We start from the raw sequence: 18,427 nt of genomic DNA on the forward strand, positions 1-18,427 counted from the left end.
GTCCCTCTTGGTTTCAGCTCAGGTTGTGATCTCAGGGTCCTGGGATCGAGCCCCAGGTCAGGCTCCGCACTCAGCTCAGAGTCTGCTTTGGATTATCTCTCTCCCTCTCCCCCTGCCCCTCCCACTGCCTGCTCTCTCTCTCTCTCTCTCAAATAAATAAATAAGTAAAATGTTTAAAAAAAAAAAAAAGTGACTCTCCCCCAGTCCCCAGGCCAAGTTCTCCCGGCACGTGTGAGGGCTGGCGTTGTGGCAAGCAAGAAGGAGAGAAGTCGAAGAGAAGTCCAAGTCTGAAAATAACAATGCTTTATTTGCTTATTGTCACATTTTCATAAGTGGCATCTAATTTCAGAAAACGAAGTTCAAGTTTCTGCAAAAAATGTACATACAAATATTCTAAGGACATAACTACAGAAATATGTACAACAGGATCTTGGCCTGTAAGGTGCAGTTACAAAGCTCCCATTCTAGGCTCTGCTCGGGTCTCTGTTCCGGCGGAGCAGGACGGCCGATGAACAGCCGCCCGAGAGAGAGCAGACGTTATTTTCAAATATATATGTGTATGCATGTGGCGTCTCTCTACAACAGTGCAAACCCCTGGCAGAGTGCAAGCGACCGTATTCGCTAAGGAACAAGGCGAGATCGCTGTAAATTCGTCCATCCAGGGTTCTAAACAGCGGGGATCGTACAGTCACAGCTTAGACAGATACACGGGTGTGTGCCCGCATTTGCACGTGGGTTGAAAATGTTACTTGCATTGACTCTTGCTTTGGAATAACCAAGGGATGACACGAAGTAGAAGTAGCGGTTCATCTAATAAAAGGCAACAGTCCCCCCCAGGCAGTTCATCTAATAAAAGGCAACAGTTCCCCCCCAGGCGGCTCTCTCACCCATCTGTCTACAGAGGGAGATACAGACAAATGAGGGGGAAGGGATTGGTTACAGAGGGTAACTTCTTAAACAAATTACATTGCACCGCTTCTACAGGGATCACGAGACTCTAAAAACGGAAAGCCCCCTGCCTTCCTCTGGTGGTCCGTTTTGTTAGTAATTTGGATGATAGGACGCTGGCCATCATTTTTAATTGGCCGAGGACTTAAGGACATTTATGATTAAACTCAGGCAGCCTGTATTCCGAACATCACAGGAAAGAGAACTTTGGGGTACATAATGACAGAACTATTTTTTTTTTAATGTAAAACTAGAACAAAAGAGCTACCATGGCCATCGAAGTACTTCCAGAAAAACTAAGACCCAGCTTGGGTTGCAGCCTGGGATCTCCAGGAACCTGGGACTATAGGGCTCTCAACCTTGACCCCGTGTTCCTCACGACTCACCTCTCCCTCAGGCCTAACGGATTTGCCCAGCAGGAGAGGGCACCTTCAAGGCCCCCCAGGAGGGGAGGTCATCTGGGTAACCTGTGCTGCAGAAATGGGCAAGCACTCTTTCTGGAAGCTGCCATACTATCTCATGGCTGGGCGAGGGTCTGTGTCAGGCCAGCATTCTGGGCCGGGAAGGCGGGAGGAAAACAGCGCACCTGTGTGGGGGTAAGTGGGGGGTAAGTAGCAAAGACCCTCTACAGCCTCCTTCCTGGGAGACTGGTCTGGGGGCCTCGAGCACCAGGCCCGGGGTTCCGACGCCCACCCGCTGGGCCTCAGCATCTCCCCCGCTCGCCCCGCCCTGGGGCACGTGGGAGCGGCTCCCGCATGCAGAGCTCACGGCAGGAGGCTTACGGTGGATGGAAGGGAAAACCATTTAACTGTGCGCAAAACCAGGGCCGCGTTCACATGCACGTGGAAAGCGTAGGCCAAAGTCACCCAAAGGCGATCGGCGGGATTCCCTCTTCCGTTTACGCAGACGCTCCCAGAGGGAGAGCGAGGAGCTGCTCTGCTGGGAAAATCTGAGCCGGATGTAGTAATTTTGGGTTTTGCTCCTTCTTACTGATGTGGCTTGGGGCACGCGCTGTTCCCCAAATTTGGTTCCCGCATGGGAGCTGGAAGACCAGCTCGGAGACCACGGGCCCAGGGAGAAACGCTCAGGTGCCTGTGGCTGTGTCCTCGGCTTGGGCTGCGAGCCTGGTGGTCGTGGGGTCTTGGGGTGTCTCCCGGGAAGGAGGGGCAGATCCGGGTAAGCCCAGCCCTCCGGCTGTGGAAGGGTCCCCGGCGGGCTCTGCCTCCCCTTCCCTGCAACCTCAGAAATGGGAGCCCAGACGCAGCCGGCGAGCTCCCCCCACCCCGGGCCTGTGATCGAACCAGGACGCTCTTATGCCCCTGCTCCCTCCTGTTCGGCTTCACAGTGGTCTTCAGGCTCCGGAAAGCCCCTACACTGTGCCCCCAGCCAGGGCGACGCTGCGTTCTGTCGTACCTAGTCTGCACCATCGTTTTCTCCTTTTTGACGCCCGGGGACTATTTTGGGGACCAAGGAGGCATTAGGGGCTCTGAGCACAATGGATACAGACGAGCTCTATAAAAACGCGGAGCGGTCCTCCTCAGTGGGCCTCCGTGCGCTCGTGACGAGGCCACAGACATGTCTGCTGCAGGAATGATTCCAAGTTGGCGTGTTCAGAGGTAACATGCAAAATTAGGCTAAGGCTAAACCCTTCTGTTTGTACAAAGACGAGAAAAAGGAATGGGAAGAAGGTGCAGTAGTTGTGGGGAAAACCCAGCTACCCCAGCAGAGGGTTTGAGGGTCACCTTCACCCCGCCTTCCTGCCCCGGAGGCTTGGGTGTTAGCAAGAGGCTGAGCTGGGCTTGCTAACGTGCACTGGGGTTTGGTCCCCGGCTCTGGCTGCTGCTGGCCCCCAGGAGGCTCTGGGTACGGGCTCTGCGGAGGCCGATCATCCCAGAGGAATCTCCCTGACGTGAGAGGTTGAGGACACTGACCCAGAAGGACCCTGGTGTGAGTGGTGGCTGGGCCACGGGCCAGCTGGCCGGTCTGCAGGGGCAGGTGCGGAAGGAGAAGCAGAGGGAGCCGGTGGGCACTCGGCGCCATTACAAGCGGGTTCCGCACGTGGGATGCCCTCCAGGTTTGCAGACGAGTTTGAAGGCCATGCCCCAAGCACCACTGTCCTTGGAAGTCCTGGGTCCACGGAGCTGAGGCAGCTCATACAACCAGGACCCTTCGAGGTCCTGCTCGTGTCCACTCTGGGAGCCCAACCTCAGGAGGACGTGTTTTCCTATCGCAGCCGTCTCTACAGAGACCAGGCCAGAGAAGAGGGTTTCCAGGAGCAGGAGAACAATGAGCAAGGGATGTCCCATCCCTCTGAGGAGTCACTGTCAGTGCCCGTGTCCCCTGAGCCCCCTCTAAGGCAGAAGGGACAAGAAGGGACAGGAAGGGACAGGAAGGGAAGGCTCCGGCCTCAGCACATGGGGGTCTTGGCAATTTCCAAGGTTGTGACCGACATTAACAAGGCAGGCGGAAGTGGGTGGGGGGAGGGAAAGCACTAAACTTGAAGACAGTCCCTCATAGCACGTGAAGGTGTCCCAGAAAGAAAGGTTTTGTACAATCGGGGGGTGCCAGACCAGGACACTAAGTAATAACGCGGAACTCTCACTGGACGTACAACAAATATATTCAAAATGCAAACTAAAGGCCCATTTTGCCCAGTAAAAGTTAAGCAAATCATTTTGACCTTGAAGCATGTAACACTGAACACAAGTAAAAAGTTTTATATAAAATATTTATTAGCGGTCTTCATTTTGTTCAAGTGTCTAACTTTATAGTCTCACACTCCGCACCTCCTCGTCTCAGGGGTTTGGTTTCACCCTTTGTCACATTCTACTTTCCCCAGCGTTGGACGAAAGCCTCGGTGGGGTTTGACTACACTCGTCACCATGTGCGCCACAGGCAGGGAGGGAGGGATTTTGTCTCTCCTTCTGGGAGTAAAGGATGATGGAGCATCTAGAGACGGAGCAAAGACCACAGAACAATACTATGGAAGCCCGAACCTGGATCAAGCCTGCACCTGTGTGCGCGCACACACACACACACGTGCACACACACACCAGCCCTCTCTAGGCCGACCTAGTCCTCATGTGTGCCGTGTTGAGAAGCCAGGACCAGGCAAGGGCAGAGGACGGCCGCTCTCCACGAGGTAGGAGTCAGCGCAGCCTCAAGGCCGGTAGGGGGGCGGGCAGGGGCGCAGGCCACCCTCCCATCTCAGCTTTCCATGGGGTGACAGCAAGTCCCCGAGTCGCCACTAAACTAGCATTGCGCCCCCATGCTTTACCAAGTATCTTCGTGTGTATTTGTACATTACAAACGGGAGGCAATATGGCAAAACAAAACGGAAGGTCCTGGGGTCAGACCGTGGCTCGAATGTCGACTGTGCTCTTCCCTGGCGTGGGACCTGGGGCCTCGCCCGCCCTCCCCCAGCCCCATGCTCTGCAGCTGCAGAAGGAACACATTCCCCCCCCCCACCTGCTACACTGGCCGCTGTGGCCAGGCCACATCTGGGGCCCCTCCCCCCTAAGCCCCCAGTGCCCGGGACAGTCCTAAGCTCATCAGGACCACCAATGGCCATGTTTGCTGAGTTAGGGGATGGACAGAGGATCCACGTGGCCCCCAGTGCAGGGTCTGGGACCCCCAGGCAGGGAAAGATGCTCAGGACACAGGGGCTCAGCCTTTTCTTCTCTCCACCCAACAACCCAAGGGGACTCCACCTGTCCTTGAGCTCCTGGTAGTGCCCTTCGCGGGGTGGGAACACAGCATTTCTGTGGGTCTCTAGGATGGGCTGAAAACTTGGGTTCCATTTCACCCACGGTGACTGCGGCAGACTCCAGCATCTTTTCTGTGAATGTTTACATGGGTCCCCCCATGGCACCCACGCAGGGCTTCTCAAGAACTGATCTCTCTGGCTGACACTCAGCGAGGGCAGGAGCAAGGGAGGCACAAAGTGCTCTGAATGTGGGCGCAGGTGGAAGGCTCCCAAGGTGGGGCTGGCGCCAGAGCCCAGGCCTGCAGCTGGAGCAGGAGCAGGTGCAGGAGCAGGTGCAGGTGCTGGTGCTGGAGCAGGAGCAGGAGCAGGAGCAGGAGCAGGAGCAGGTGCAGGTGCTGGAAGAGGAGCAGGTGCAATTGCAGGAGAGGAACAGGAGCAGGTGCAGGAACAGCAGGTGCAGGTGCAGGAGAGGAATAGGAAGAGGAGCAGGTGCGGGAGGTGCAGGTGCAAGAGCACGTGCAGTAACAGGTGCAGGAGCAGGTGCAGAAGCAGGTGCAGAAGGAGGAGCAGGTGCAGAAGCAGGTGCAGGAGCAGGAGCAGGTGCAGGAGCAGGAGCAGGTGCAGGAGCAGGAGGAGGTGCAGGAGCAGCAGCAGGTGCAGAAGCAGGTGCAGAAGCAGGAGCAGGTGCAGGAGCAGGAGCAGGTGCAGGAGCAGGTGCAGGAGCAGGAGCAGGTGCAGGTGCAGGAGCAGGAGCAGCAGCAGGAGCAGGAGCAGCAGCAGGAGCAGGTGCAGGAGCAGGTGCAGGAGCAGGAGCAGGTGCAGGTGCAGGAGCAGGAGCAGCAGCAGGAGCAGGTGCAGGAGCAGGTGCAGGAGCAGGAGCAGGTGCAGGAGCAGGTGCAGGAGCAGGAGCAGGTGCAGGTGCAGGAGCAGGTGCAGGAGCAGGAGCAGGAGCAGGTGCAGGTGCAGGAGCAGGTGCAGGAGCAGGTGCAGGTGCAGGAGCAGGTGCAGGAGCAGGAGCAGCAGCAGGAGCAGGTGCAGGAGCAGGTGCAGGAGCAGGAGCAGGAGCAGGTGCAGGAGCAGGTGCAGGAGCAGGTGCAGGAGCAGGTGCAGGTGCAGGAGCAGGTGCAGGAGCAGGTGCAGGTGCAGGAGCAGGTGCAGGAGCAGGTGCAGGTGCAGGAGCAGGAGCAGGTGCAGGTGCTGGTGCTGGAGCAGGAGCAGGAGCAGGAGCAGGAGCAGGTGCAGGTGCTGGAAGAGGAGCAGGTGCAATTGCAGGAGAGGAACAGGAGCAGGTGCAGGAACAGCAGGTGCAGGTGCAGGAGAGGAATAGGAAGAGGAGCAGGTGCGGGAGGTGCAGGTGCAAGAGCACGTGCAGTAACAGGTGCAGGAGCAGGTGCAGAAGCAGGTGCAGAAGGAGGAGCAGGTGCAGAAGCAGGTGCAGGAGCAGGAGCAGGTGCAGGAGCAGGAGCAGGTGCAGGAGCAGGAGGAGGTGCAGGAGCAGCAGCAGGTGCAGAAGCAGGAGCAGGTGCAGGAGCAGGAGCAGGTGCAGGAGCAGGTGCAGGAGCAGGAGCAGGTGCAGGTGCAGGAGCAGGTGCAGGAGCAGGTGCAGGAGCAGGTGCAGGAGCAGGAGCAGCAGCAGGAGCAGGTGCAGGAGCAGGTGCAGGAGCAGGAGCAGGAGCAGGTGCAGGAGCAGGTGCAGGTGCAGGAGCAGGTGCAGGAGCAGGTGCAGGTGCAGGAGCAGGTGCAGGAGCAGGTGCAGGTGCAGGAGCAGGTGCAGGAGCAGGTGCAGGTGCAGGAGCAGGAGCAGGTGCAGGAGCGGTGACAGTGGGCAGTATCCCAGCTTCTCCCCCTTCTCTCCTGACAAACGTCACTGAAAAGCGACGTTCTTTGGACTTCTGCTTTCGCCTCTCCTCACAAACACGGGAGAGGCTGCACATCTTTTGGGCAAGATTTGGTTCTTCCTTCTAAATGAAGAATCACGATCCGGGATGCAGGGTTGGGGCAGTCCCTTCAGAAATTCCGTTTGGAAACGAACCCTGGCAAGCTGGCCTGCTCTCAGTCCCAATGTAGGAAAGACACGGTCACCTACCTCTTAACCACAACGATTTAGAAAAACAAGTCAGTAAGTTGTTTGGACATGATCTTTGGTCGTTGGAATAGATGTTTTATCTGAGGGCGGGAGCCGCAAACCACACCCCTTGCATCACTGCCAGCAGGGGGCGCTGCCCCTCAAGAGGGAAGGGCGGCGCCCGGAGCTTCCTAAGCAGAGCCTCTGGCCTGGGGGCTCCCTCCCTCCAAAAATCACCGTCTCCCCTGAAGCTGCCCACAGCCCTCACGTCCCCCAAGACCGGCCCCTCACTCGGTTCCTCATCTATTAAAGGGATGAAGGTAATTTATTAACAGTGGAAGATTGAAATGCGGGAGCATGAACTCCCGGGGAGACTGGGTTGCTGGGGCTTCCTTCCGGGGGCACAGGTAGACGTGGAAACCAGATTTTCAATCTCGAGGGATCTCACTGTTTCCTTCCCACGTGGCTGAGACACGGCGGGGTGGGCTCAGGGCACACGACGTGAGCTGCCTGTGGGGGTGGGCTCAGCCCCTCCGTGCGGGTCGTGGCTGGCCCGTCCTTGCCGGGTCACAGCGGGAAAGAGGTCTCTACTCCTGACCGCACGTGCTGGGAGGCCAGGTGTGATCACAGCCATCCCCACCCCCATTTCACCAGCCTGCTCCTAGGTGACGTCTCGCAGGCAAATCTGTCTCGAAACTAAGTGAGGACTCTTTATAAAGCCCAAGTTCGATCCTGGGTAAATGACCTAATCTGGAAGGCAATGCTACTTTTGTACGGAAGAGTGAAATTCAAAGTTACGGTTTAATACGCTCAGCACGTTTACTACAAAGGACGGAAGGGGGGAAAAGGGATCGCTAAGCATTTGCATGTCAAATCTGTATGTGAGTAAAATGAGACTTTCCATTCTCTTTAAAGTGGGAAACAGAAGTTTTGGGAACAGGACTGGGGAGTCAAAGAACCCTTTAGGGGTGACAGCCGTGCTACTGTTCGCAGCGGAGGAGATAGGCTCCGACGGGGCGTGAGCGCGCCCACGAAAACAGGCTGTCCCTGGGAGACCCCCGCCCCCGGGCAGGGAGATTCCAAGTGGGGGGCAACTCCATTTCCCTCCTTGGCCTCCTCTGACCTTCCGCTGGGCCGCACGGCCTCTGACAGCTGGCAGGCACACGGCATCAGGACACAAGCCAGAGGCAGGTTACCCCGCAGATGCGCCCGCCACTCCTGCCCCACAGGGATTTTGTTCTGTGACTTCATCCCTGGGAAGAAGGAGCTTCTGGTCTGTGACATCAGCAGGGGCTCAGCACCGAGAAGGCGGGGATGTCACAGCCACTGGGCTCGGGAGGTGACCTCGAGCACAACCCTGTGCACCGTCTGAACAAGCCACAGGAGCCGGGGCTACGCAGACTGTGCCAGTTGCTTGTGAGGCCTTGGAGGCCGTGAGGTCTGGGCGCCACCCCCTGCCGCTGGTGCCTCCCTTCCTGCGGCGCCCCGAGGCCTCCCCAGTCCCCCTGGCTTTGCCACCTGCCCAGCTCTCCCAGCTCCCGCGGAGGTAGTCGATGTGACACAAGAGGAGAGGGACATGTGTGCAAGAAATCAACAAGGCTCATCTTCTAGACACTTTTTAGGCGAAATTAAGGTGTTCAGAAAGTTAGGAAGAAATAAACAATGTATTTTTGCTTAAAATAAGCAGCACGGGGCGGGGTGAGGGGGAGAAAAGACTTTGGGAAGGTTGTCCAATGTCACCCTCCAGCTTTCTGTTCGACTTTTTGGAACACGTGCAGCCCCAGAGCCTTCTCCCTGCCGGGGACCGCGCCCGCATCTTTCCCAAGTTCTGCCTGAAAACGAGACCAGCTCCGCGCCTTAGTGAAGCCCCTCGTGTCTCTAAGCAAAGTGTGTTATTTACCCTGAATAATTTCCTTTAACAAGTACTAAAAAGATACAGTTTCTTAAAATGAATGAGAGTTATCGGCTTTTGGCTTGGAAATTGACTTCTCCCCGGAGGAGGCGGCAGAACCGTAGGACGACAGCGACCGTCACAAGACCGGGCTGCCCCTGGCGCGGGTCCTTCCTCCCCGGCCTCCCGGCTGCTGCTCTGCTGTCGGTTTCTGCGTGCCTGGCCCCCACGGGGTGAAATTCTGCATGAGGACGCGACACCTTTCTACACCTTCTTCCCAGGTGAAGCTGGAAAGGGAGATGGAGAGAGGCGCGGGCGCGGACACGGGCAGCACAACGCCCGTAGGCGGAACACACCGCCGGGGGCTGGGTGGCGGCAGCGGTCCCCGCGGCTCCGCAAGGGGCCCTGGGCCGTGATGTCTATGTCCGTGTCTCCTGGCGCTCGGGTGTTTTTACCTCTCCGCCCGGATTTTGTATCTCAGGACGAAATAGGCGATGAGGCGTAGGGAGATGAAGAAAATGCCCAGAACGATGAAGTCTAGGTAGAGCTTGGCGTCCTCTACGTCCAGCTCCCTCAGGATGGCCTCCGACTTCTGGAAGTGACACGTCTCATCGATGCCGCAGTGCAGGTCCTCTCGGTCCAGCCCGTAGATGGACAGGATGACCCCCTCGAATCCGTACCTATCGAGGAAGGTGCCGGCCGTCAGCAAGGCCCTCCCCATGGCCAGGGGACCCCACGCCCTCGCGCCTGCCTCCGTCTGCAGGGAAACGGCACCCCCCACACCGTCCGTGAGCCACAGCGTGGCCACGCTCTGTCCCCGAGACCCGTCTTCACGCAACTGCTTCCCAGCCTCGCAGCAGCCTCCCAAGACAAACACATTCCGCGGCTTGGCTGAGGTTTGCCCGATTTTTGTCTCCTCCAGAGCCTCCACCCTCCGAACCAAACTGAACAGGTAGGAGCTATTTGTTCCGTGGAGGAAACCAGTTGGAAGGCTCTTTGACCGCCTGATACGACAAGTCTTTTCACAGTTCGATATAATAAAGGATCCGATAGCCTTTGAAGGACTAGAGAGCGTTTCAGTAAAACCCTCCCGTGCCATCTCTCATCCCAGGCCAGCCCTACAGTGTCCAAACAAAAACACCAATTTTGAGAAGAAAGACACAGGTTTCTGATTTCTCGGTGTTGGAACACACACGGATTGCTGAAACTCTGGACGGGCACTTTGTTTTGATTTTGTTTTCCTGGACAATACATCTGGGTCTGGACTGACGTTCTAGAGAAAGAAAGCTTGTTCCCAACTTTGGGTCTTGGGTGTCACGTGGGATCGCTGGAGCTGGGGGAGAAGAGCTCTGGGGATGGGCGCTGCCCGGTAAGGCTGACGTGCCAGGACCTAGAGCAGAGAGGACCGGGTCCGAGCACCGGGGCACCCAGGGGCCAGGACACTCTTGTCCAAAGACATAGGATGTTTAAAACAGGACCTGGTTTCCACGGGACTTACACAATCAGAACCTCGTTTGGGTGCTGTTCATTCCGGAGAGGGACGAGGGTCGTGAGATGGAAACACGCCCCCCACGGCAGCTCTCCGAAATGGGCAGGACGCGGGGTCCACCACGGCTTCTTCAAGCGCAAACCGCTAGTATTTATTTAATTCATGTGTGTGTGTGTGTGTGTGTGTGTGTGTATTTGAGGGGGTGCGGACACACCAGACTTAGGAGAAAATGAAGGCACCAACAGTCTCGAGTTCATGGGGCAAGCATGATGCTGGCCTTTAGCTGGGGGCTAGGAAGTGGCATTTGTCCCTTCCCTCTGTCCACATAGAGCTCCCGAGCGATCCAAGACCCCACACATGCTACCTGACGTAGGAGATGTAGGACATCCACTGCAGGTAAGCTGGGATCGTGTCGAAACTGACAAAGAACCCCGAGAAGAGGAGGACAGGGATGGCCGTCACGGGTCCCACAAAGGTCGCCACCTGGGGGGACACACAGGGGATGTGCTCAGGGGCAGCAGGTGGGAATCCTGCCCGGTTTCCTCAGGTGTCCCTGGGAGGCCACATCCCACGTGTATGGGGAGAGTCCCCAGCAGCTGGGAAAGGGCCAGGGCTCCAGGCTGGTCACCGAAGGCCAGGACGGCACTGAGCAGCCCCTCTCTTCCCGTCTGCAGCCTGTCTCCGTGCAGGGAGGGGCTGGGACATGGGGCTCAGAGAGCAGAGGGCCCCGGCAGGGGTGGGTAAAGAGAGAGAGCCTCCCGCAGGGGGCAGACACCAAGGTGAACAGTGACGAGGCCGTGGCACAGCAGCTGGGGGAGCAGACAGCCGGGTGCTACCGCCGTGTCCGAGGGAGGAAGGGGCAGTGAGCACCATTCCCCGGGCCCTCTGGGCAGCTCGGCTGGTGGGCCGAGTGCTCTCCATGGCTATCCCATGCACACATCGCTATGCCTGTCCCCGGAGGAGGGGACCCCCCGGAGGCTGAGCCATCAGTGAGCGGCAGGGGGCTCGGCAGATGGGAGCGGAGGGTCCGTCACATGCAGCGGCGGGAAGGGCGCGCGCTGGAAGGCCTGGGGGCATCCGGTTCACCAGACTGTGGCTTTGTTTTGGGGGACAGAGCTGTCCAGGGCACCCTGAAACCGCCACCATGCAGGGTTGGGCAGGTTGGGGGCCCGTGAGGCCCCGGGGCACGGGAGGGGCACAGGCTGCGCTTGGGGGCGCCAAGGGACAGCCCAGAGGCATCAAAACATAGGTGTTGAAAGCTTGGACTTGGAACCAGGGGCACGCCCCTGACCAGACCATGTTCCCTTTCTGGGCCTCAGTCTCCCCCACTATGAAATGGGAATGGCACCATGGGAATGGCACCACCCTAGCTCATGGGGTGTCTGAGGCGCAATGAGCCAGGACGAGGAAAGCACCGGGAGCAGCGCCTGGCAGGCATTGAGGCCACCTACGGGCACCTGCCGCGGTCGGCGCGCCAACCCTGACCGGCCTCGGCAGGGCGGCTCCTTCCCTGGGCGTCGACCTGCTGAAGCCGGTCTGGGAGGTCAGGGCTGCGGTTTGGGGGGGAGGGCCCCCAGCCGCACTGGCCCGCCCCCCGCCCCGCCTCCGCTGGTACCTGCAGGGACGTGGAGGCGGCTCCGATGAGCAGACCCAGGGACTGCGCCACCAGCGACGTCATGGTGCCCAGCGCGGCGAACAGCACGAACCTCACGGCGTCGGACGGCTGCGATGTCATCCAGTACACGATGCTGCAGTAGGCGACGGGGAACATGATCTGCAACACACGGCCGGTCAGCCCCCCGGACACGGCGCCCCCCCCCTCCGCAGGGAGTGCGGGGAGCGCGCCCTCTGCTACCACACCTGGAAAGGCACGTCGGCCATGGTCTTGGCTAGGTAGTAGGCCTTCAGGCTGTACCAGTAGTTCAGGTGTTCCCGAAGAAATACTCCCATCTCCAGGGGAACTAGGAGACAGACAGAGGGCAAAGGGGTCAGGCCCACCCAGCCCGTGAGCCGGGACTCCCCGCAGGAGCGCGCCTGCGGAATTGGAGAGGGCGAGGGGCATCGGCCTGCCCTGCGTGGGCCCTCGGAGGCGGGGCTAAGACCTGCGGACCCATGCATCGGCCTGGGAAAACCTCCAACCGTGTTTATAACCCAAAGGGTCACCAGGGGGACAATCGAAGAGCAGAGAACATCTGCTGGACACTGAGCATTATTGTAGGGACTGGCACAAGTATTTCCTGCTAAGCCAACCGCAAAGCAGTGTGATTCCTTCCATGGGCAAGAACCCCCAAGCTGGTCCTGAGCGTTCAGGGAGGCGACACTGGGGCAAATTTTATGCTGGAGTTTACTGTCGGCCCAGAGTGAGCAAGGGCAGCGTGCTCGGCAAATAATCTGGAACTGCGTGGAAATCGATCTAAAATAACGTTATTCACTCACAAACTTTGGCCGCAGCAGGCTGCCTAGTGAGCGAATGGGGTAACAGTTACGGAGTGAGATTTCAGGGGTTCCTGATTAGAACACTTTGGGAATCTCTCTTTCGTCAGCCTTCCACAATGGTTACAGTTTCTCCATTAGTGATTAATTCCTTTGGCTTACACATGGTATGTATTTTGTTGTCTAAGAGAAAATATGATGGTCCCTGTCAACAAAGAAAATGATACTTCGAAAAACCAAGATATTCTGTGTCAGAAAACTCAACGATGGGCCAAGCCTTGACTGGGGTCCCCCAGTGGTGGGTGGGCGTAGGGTCAGGCACTCACACGTGAGAACGGTGGGCATGAGGGCTGCGAACATGAGGAACAGCATGGAGAAGAAGAGGAAGCCGGAGTTACTCAGGACCTTCTTGGCTTCGTTCCCAATCCCCAGGTACAGCAGGCCGATGAGGAGGCCGATTCCAATGTGAGACGTGATGCGCAGGTGCGTCAGGACCTGGGGGCCGACACGGTTCTCGCTGAGTGCGTGGGGGTCGGGCAGAGACCGAGGAAGGCATTGGCACCTGATTTCTCCTCTAGAAAAACAGGCCCCGACCCTAGACCAACTCACACTCACACACACACACACACACACTCTCTCGCACACATGTGCACACACACACTCACACACACACACACTCACACACACACCAGAAGCAATTGGTATCCTCTGGTAAATGCCCTTCACGAAAGGCAGGAGGGGCGGTCTGCCTTCAGAGGAGGAGGCAGGCGAAACAGTGCCCGGGGGCAGAGAATGGACACACCCGAGGCCCCTCCTTGGGGTGCTCTGGCCTGGGCAGCTTACAAGCCCCCGGTGTTCAACGCAGTTCCCAAAGGCCCCACTGGGCACTCGGCCCTCCCCGGCAGGGAGCCTGCCAGGTTGTCCACTAAGATGGGTGGACGGGATCACGGCGGCGGGTCACTCGCCCCCTCCGGCCAGCGCCCCTGGATTTCCTGGAGACAGGAGCACACTCCCATGCGGGCTCGGCCAGAGGCAAGCGAGCACGAGAGGGTTTGCCGCCCCCAGCGGGAACTCTGACAGGCTGCCCTTTGCCATGTTCCAGAAAAGGAGCCGTGTCTCCATTCCGGGTCCCAGAATGAGATATGGGGGGCAGGGCCACCAGTCGCTGCCGCCAACACAGGACACCAGCGTGACCTGAATTCGCTGTCAGAGCCACCGGGGGTTGTTTGTCACAGCAGCACCGTGGATGGAAAGCTGACCGGTGCAAAGGCAGGGAAAACAGCCCGAGAGCTCAGCCAGGATGACCACAGCGGGAAACCCCCCCTGCGGCTCCCTCAGGCCCGAGAGAACGCTGGCCCACAGCCTCACCGAATCCCTCATGATGCTGAGGAAAGTCCGTTTGAAGAGGATGCAGAACTGCGTGAGGCAGCTGGCCGAGAAGCTGTGGCAGCCCTCCATGGAGGCGGAGTCCTGCGGGCACACACGGGGAGGGGGGCCGTGAGCTGCCAGCCCCGCACGCAGCCCCCCGCGGCAGAGCGAGAGCCCCCAGGCGGCAGGGTGCGAGGCGCAGCCGTCCCGCGGGGGCCGGGGCTTTGCATTACCTTTCTAGACCCCTTCAATCGTTTTGCCTGCTTTACCTCTTCAGAGGGCCGGTGCCAAAGAAAAGGGTTCACCTCGGCATCCCCCCCAGGCTCTCTCCTGTGGTCAGAGTCACACATGCCCTCCCGGACGGCTCTCACCAGGCGGCTGTTCTGATCACCGTACTCGCCGGACGCGACCTCCATGACTGCGGGAGACACACACGGGTCAGCCCCAGAGGCCACCCCCCCAGGGAGGAGCCCCCCGGTTTCTAATGTGAACCCAGGCCTTGGTCATTTTGCAACAACATGGCCATGAGCGTCGCGGGAGTCCTTTGAACAGATTATAGGGGTGTTGTGTGATAGGATGAGACCATTCCTCAGCCCACATTTCGTCAGCTCTAAAACCCCCAGCAAGGCCAGGGATGACGTCAGGACCCTAGAAATGCGAATTCAGATGGTGATGCCAGGGAGTCAGAGGGAACGAGCTCGTGCGTCTGTGAACTTATTCACCCACTGATGTGACTGAAGCCCTGCCTTGGGCATCCAAGTCCCAGGATTGGAGCCAAGGGGTGAGCAGGAGGGGCTTGTGTGTCCCTATGGGCTCCGCGGGGATGGCTGCAGGGACAGTGTTTCAGGACCATGGAGAGCGGCCCACGGCCGCCAGCGGGCTTGGGACCCTCCGCCCCACCTCCTGATCCCCAGGGAGTGTGTCCTCTGCTGACCCGTCTCTGGATCCCACAGCCTCTCTGTGGCCCCTGGTTCCACACCCCACACGAAGGCCTCTCCTCCCCTCCCCCGACCTGCGGTCTCCCACGCCTCCTTCCCAGGGCCCCTCCCCTCACTGACGTTCCTGCTGAAGCCCAAAGTCCCCGGCCTCAGTATTTGGGCCCTGCCCTCTGGCCACAGCAGCTACCTGCTCTCCTGAGCCTGACCCGGGGCAGCCAAGCCCTCCTCGATCCTGTCATAAACCAGCACGTGTTGCCACAAGAGAACGTCATCGTCGGTGACGTCACACACGCCCAGCATGGCTGGCCAAACTGCTCACTCATGCCCACCCCGCTCTACCATGCTCCGAATGGCCCCTCTCCCCTCCCCTCCTGCCCTCTCTCTGGGGACGCAGAGGGAACAGCGGCAGCCCCTTCCCGAGACCTCCCCACAGTGCCGTGTGCCCCGTTTCCTACGCCCTAGGTCCTCTCCTCTTTGCAGGCCCTGGACCTCCCCACTCCACCCCTGCTCGGTGGCCCCTGTTCCCACCTGCTTCTCTCTCTGGGGAATGAGTGTGTGACAATCATTGGCTCCACCCACTGCCTTCGTGACATGCCAAAGCCTCTCTTTAGGTGAGGCCCCCTCCCCCTCGGCCCTCCCTGTCCACTGCGTGACCCCCCACACCATCATGACCCACTTCTCAGAAGGTGGAACCTGCCCCGGGGACTGTGTCTCATGGAACACAATTTGGGGCATGATGTTGTAGAGATGTGGAATCCAGCCGTGCTGTGGCCACGTGTTTGGGGGGAAAACATGGATGAGAAAGGCTGATCCCCTCCCCCCATTCACATCCACCTAGAACCTCAGAGTGTGGCTTTACTTGGAAAACGCTCTTTGCAGGTTTATTATGGATTTTGAGATGAAACCGTCTGGGATTTAGGGTGGGCCCTGAGTCCTGGGAGTGTTGTCCTTACCAGAGGAGGAGAGGACACCCAGAGACAGAGAGAAAAAAGCCACGTGAGGACACGGGCAGAGACCGGGGTGGCCCAGCCACCAGCCCGGGAACACTGGAGCCCCCAGGAACTGGAGGAGCAGGAAGGACCCTCCCCTAGAGCCCTCCGAGGCGGCACAGCACAGCCCACACCTTGACTTCCAGCCCCAGGACTGCGAGAGGATGAATTTCTGCCGGTTTAGACCACCCAGTTTGTGGGGCATCCTTGTAGCAGCCACGGGCCGGCAGAATGTGCTGGCAGAGACGGGACCCCAGCAAGAGGCCGAGGTGGAGGAACGGGACCGAGTGGAGGGGTCTCAAGCACTGGGCGGCCTAGTGAATATGAAGCTTGAGAGAAAGAGAAGGCAGGAGGGTTGCCAGGCTCCCTAGCTTTGCAGAGCCTGGTGGAGGAGACTTGGTTTTGGAGACATAGCCTGGAGAGGTTATGCGGCTTGCTGACGGGTGTATGGGGCACGGTGTGGAGAAGGGGTGCTGGGCCCAGAGCCCCCGTGGTTGGGGACAAGGGATAGCCAGCAGCAGCGGCATCAACACCCTGGAGGGCATGGCCAGAGGAGGGGCCTGGGGACCGCGCCAGGGCAAAACAAGCCCTGGGGTGGGCTCCTACCTCTCAGGGCCCCAGACACAGTGTGCTTGGCTGCCAACCCTGAGACCGCCAATCCAAGAGGAGGAGCTCAGACCATCAACTTGATCTCCAGACTGTGAGCATCACCTTTTTTGTTATGCTTGGTGGAAACTGAAATCCGCATTTTAATGACTCAGTTATCAACGCGAAAGGGTCATTTTTTATTATTAAAGGTTATTTATTTTCAGAAATACCTTCCTTTAAATCAGAAACCTGACACAGCAAAGCATTAGGAAAAACAGCTCCAAACAACAGCGTCCTTGTTCTAGGTCCCAGACATCTTCTCTGAAGGAGGGAAAATCTCTTATCTGCTTTTAAAAGCTCCACCCCAGGACGGCACTGGAGCCACGTGTGCAATATTCAAGGCATTTCAGATTTGGGGGTGTTGGGTAAAAGCAGAAACTCACCAAGAGTGGAAAAGAGCCCCTTTGTCAAGGTCCTACTTACCAAAATCAGCTGGGTTGTGATAGGTTGGGCAGTGCAGACCTAAATCCCTCAAGTACGGTACAAGATTAGAGACTTTCCCCCGGTACACACATTGTCCTTGACTGAGGACATAAAGCTAGAAAAAAGTAAGGAGAAGGAGAACATCAGCCTTGTCCTTCTTTGTAAAGCAACAGCAGCTGCCAGTTTGTCCATCCCTCCCCCCATCACCCATTGAACCTTCCATCCACCCACCTACCCATCCATCTACACATCCAACCACTACCTCCCCACCCACCCATCCACCCTCCCATTTATCCGTCCGTCTACCCACCCACCCACCTACTAATCCACCCATCCATCCACCACCCATTCAACTTTCAGTCTGCCCATCCATCCATCCATCCATCCAACAACTACCCAGTCAACCTATCTATCCACTCACCCCCCCACCCACATGTCCACCCTCCACCCACCACCCATCCAGCCTTCCACCCACCCACCCACCCATCCACCCTCCCATTTATCCACCCACCCATCCAACCACCCATTCAACAGCTCCCATTCAACCTTCCATCCATCCACCCACCCACCTACCCATCTACCACCATTCAATCTGTTTATCCATCCACCCACCCATCCATCAGTCCATTTCTCCCTCTTTCAGGAGAGTTTGACATTACCTCCCCAAAATGTTAAAATTCAAAGGGAACTTTAATTCAGGGAAGATATCATATGCACAAGCATTGCTTTTTTATATTGTTTTTCTTCCCCCTCACACCAACCACCTGCTAGGGAAGAGTTTGAAGCCGTACACATTTCATCCCTGGGCCTTTCTTTTTTCTTTTTCTTTTTCTTTTTCTTTCTTTCTTTCTTTCTTTCTTTTTTTGCTTACAATGTCAAAACCTATGATTTATAAAAGAAATGAGGTTGTACACATATGATAACCTCCCATTTGATTGTGTAAAATAGTTGTTCCCCCATTGTTACAGGGGTGGGGATAGAAAATGAAGCTTTCGCAAGGGCAGACCCCTTGGCCGGATATCAGCCCCAGGGGGAAAACACTGGCCAGCTTTCTACCCTCTCCTGCCCTACCACCTTAGCTGCTTATGACTCCATAGTTTTATGAAATATACCACTTAAGGCCACTCAGAAAGACACCCCCAGGAATGACAGTAAGCTGTGAGTCCCTGGGATCTGGTGTCACCCGGGCCATCACCGCATGTACCTGGTCGAAGAGTTCAAAGAGTTTGGCGCTGGGCTGGTGGATGGTGCAGATGATGGACCTCCCTCCTTGGGCCAGCCCTTTCATCAGGGAGACCACCTGGAAGCAGGAGGCACTGTCCAGGCCACTGCAAGGCAAGGGGCACCGTGAGATGCCTATGGGACCCCCCCACCAAGCCGTACCCCACAGCACAGTGGGGATGCGTGTCCTGTAAGCCTGAGCCCATCGTGTCTTCTGGAATCAGACAGGGAGAGGGAGAGAAGTCAGGCCTCTGCTCTGGGACCCCGGGACAGGAGAAGGTGGGCAGGCAGAGCACATGCCCCCCACT

General features: G+C 57.9%; 1 protein-coding gene across 2 annotated transcripts in view; it reads right to left on the bottom strand.

Moving 5' to 3' along the window:
• Positions 1-7,502: 7,502 nt before the first annotated feature.
• Positions 7,503-18,427, bottom strand: part of ABCG1 (ATP binding cassette subfamily G member 1) — a 52,455-nt gene continuing 41,530 nt past the window's right edge. Inside the window, exons 7-15 of one of the 2 annotated variants that reach the window (XM_080804892.1) lie at positions 18,103-18,226; positions 16,899-17,013; positions 14,134-14,318; positions 13,901-14,002; positions 12,859-13,027; positions 11,960-12,060; positions 11,715-11,873; positions 10,464-10,582; positions 7,503-9,290 (exon numbers count right to left, since the gene is read on the bottom strand). In XM_080804892.1, the coding sequence (XP_080661018.1) occupies positions 9,062-9,290; positions 10,464-10,582; positions 11,715-11,873; positions 11,960-12,060; positions 12,859-13,027; positions 13,901-14,002; positions 14,134-14,318; positions 16,899-17,013; positions 18,103-18,226 (1,303 nt within the window). In that variant the 3' untranslated portion in view covers positions 7,503-9,061. The remainder of the gene's footprint in view (positions 9,291-10,463; positions 10,583-11,714; positions 11,874-11,959; positions 12,061-12,858; positions 13,028-13,900; positions 14,003-14,133; positions 14,319-16,898; positions 17,014-18,102; positions 18,227-18,427) is intronic. The other variant, XM_080804893.1, reaches the window with a different exon arrangement.

This window comes from Martes martes, assembly GCF_963455335.1.
Source record: "Martes martes genome assembly, chromosome: 1".
Classification (NCBI taxonomy): domain Eukaryota; kingdom Metazoa; phylum Chordata; class Mammalia; order Carnivora; family Mustelidae; genus Martes; species Martes martes.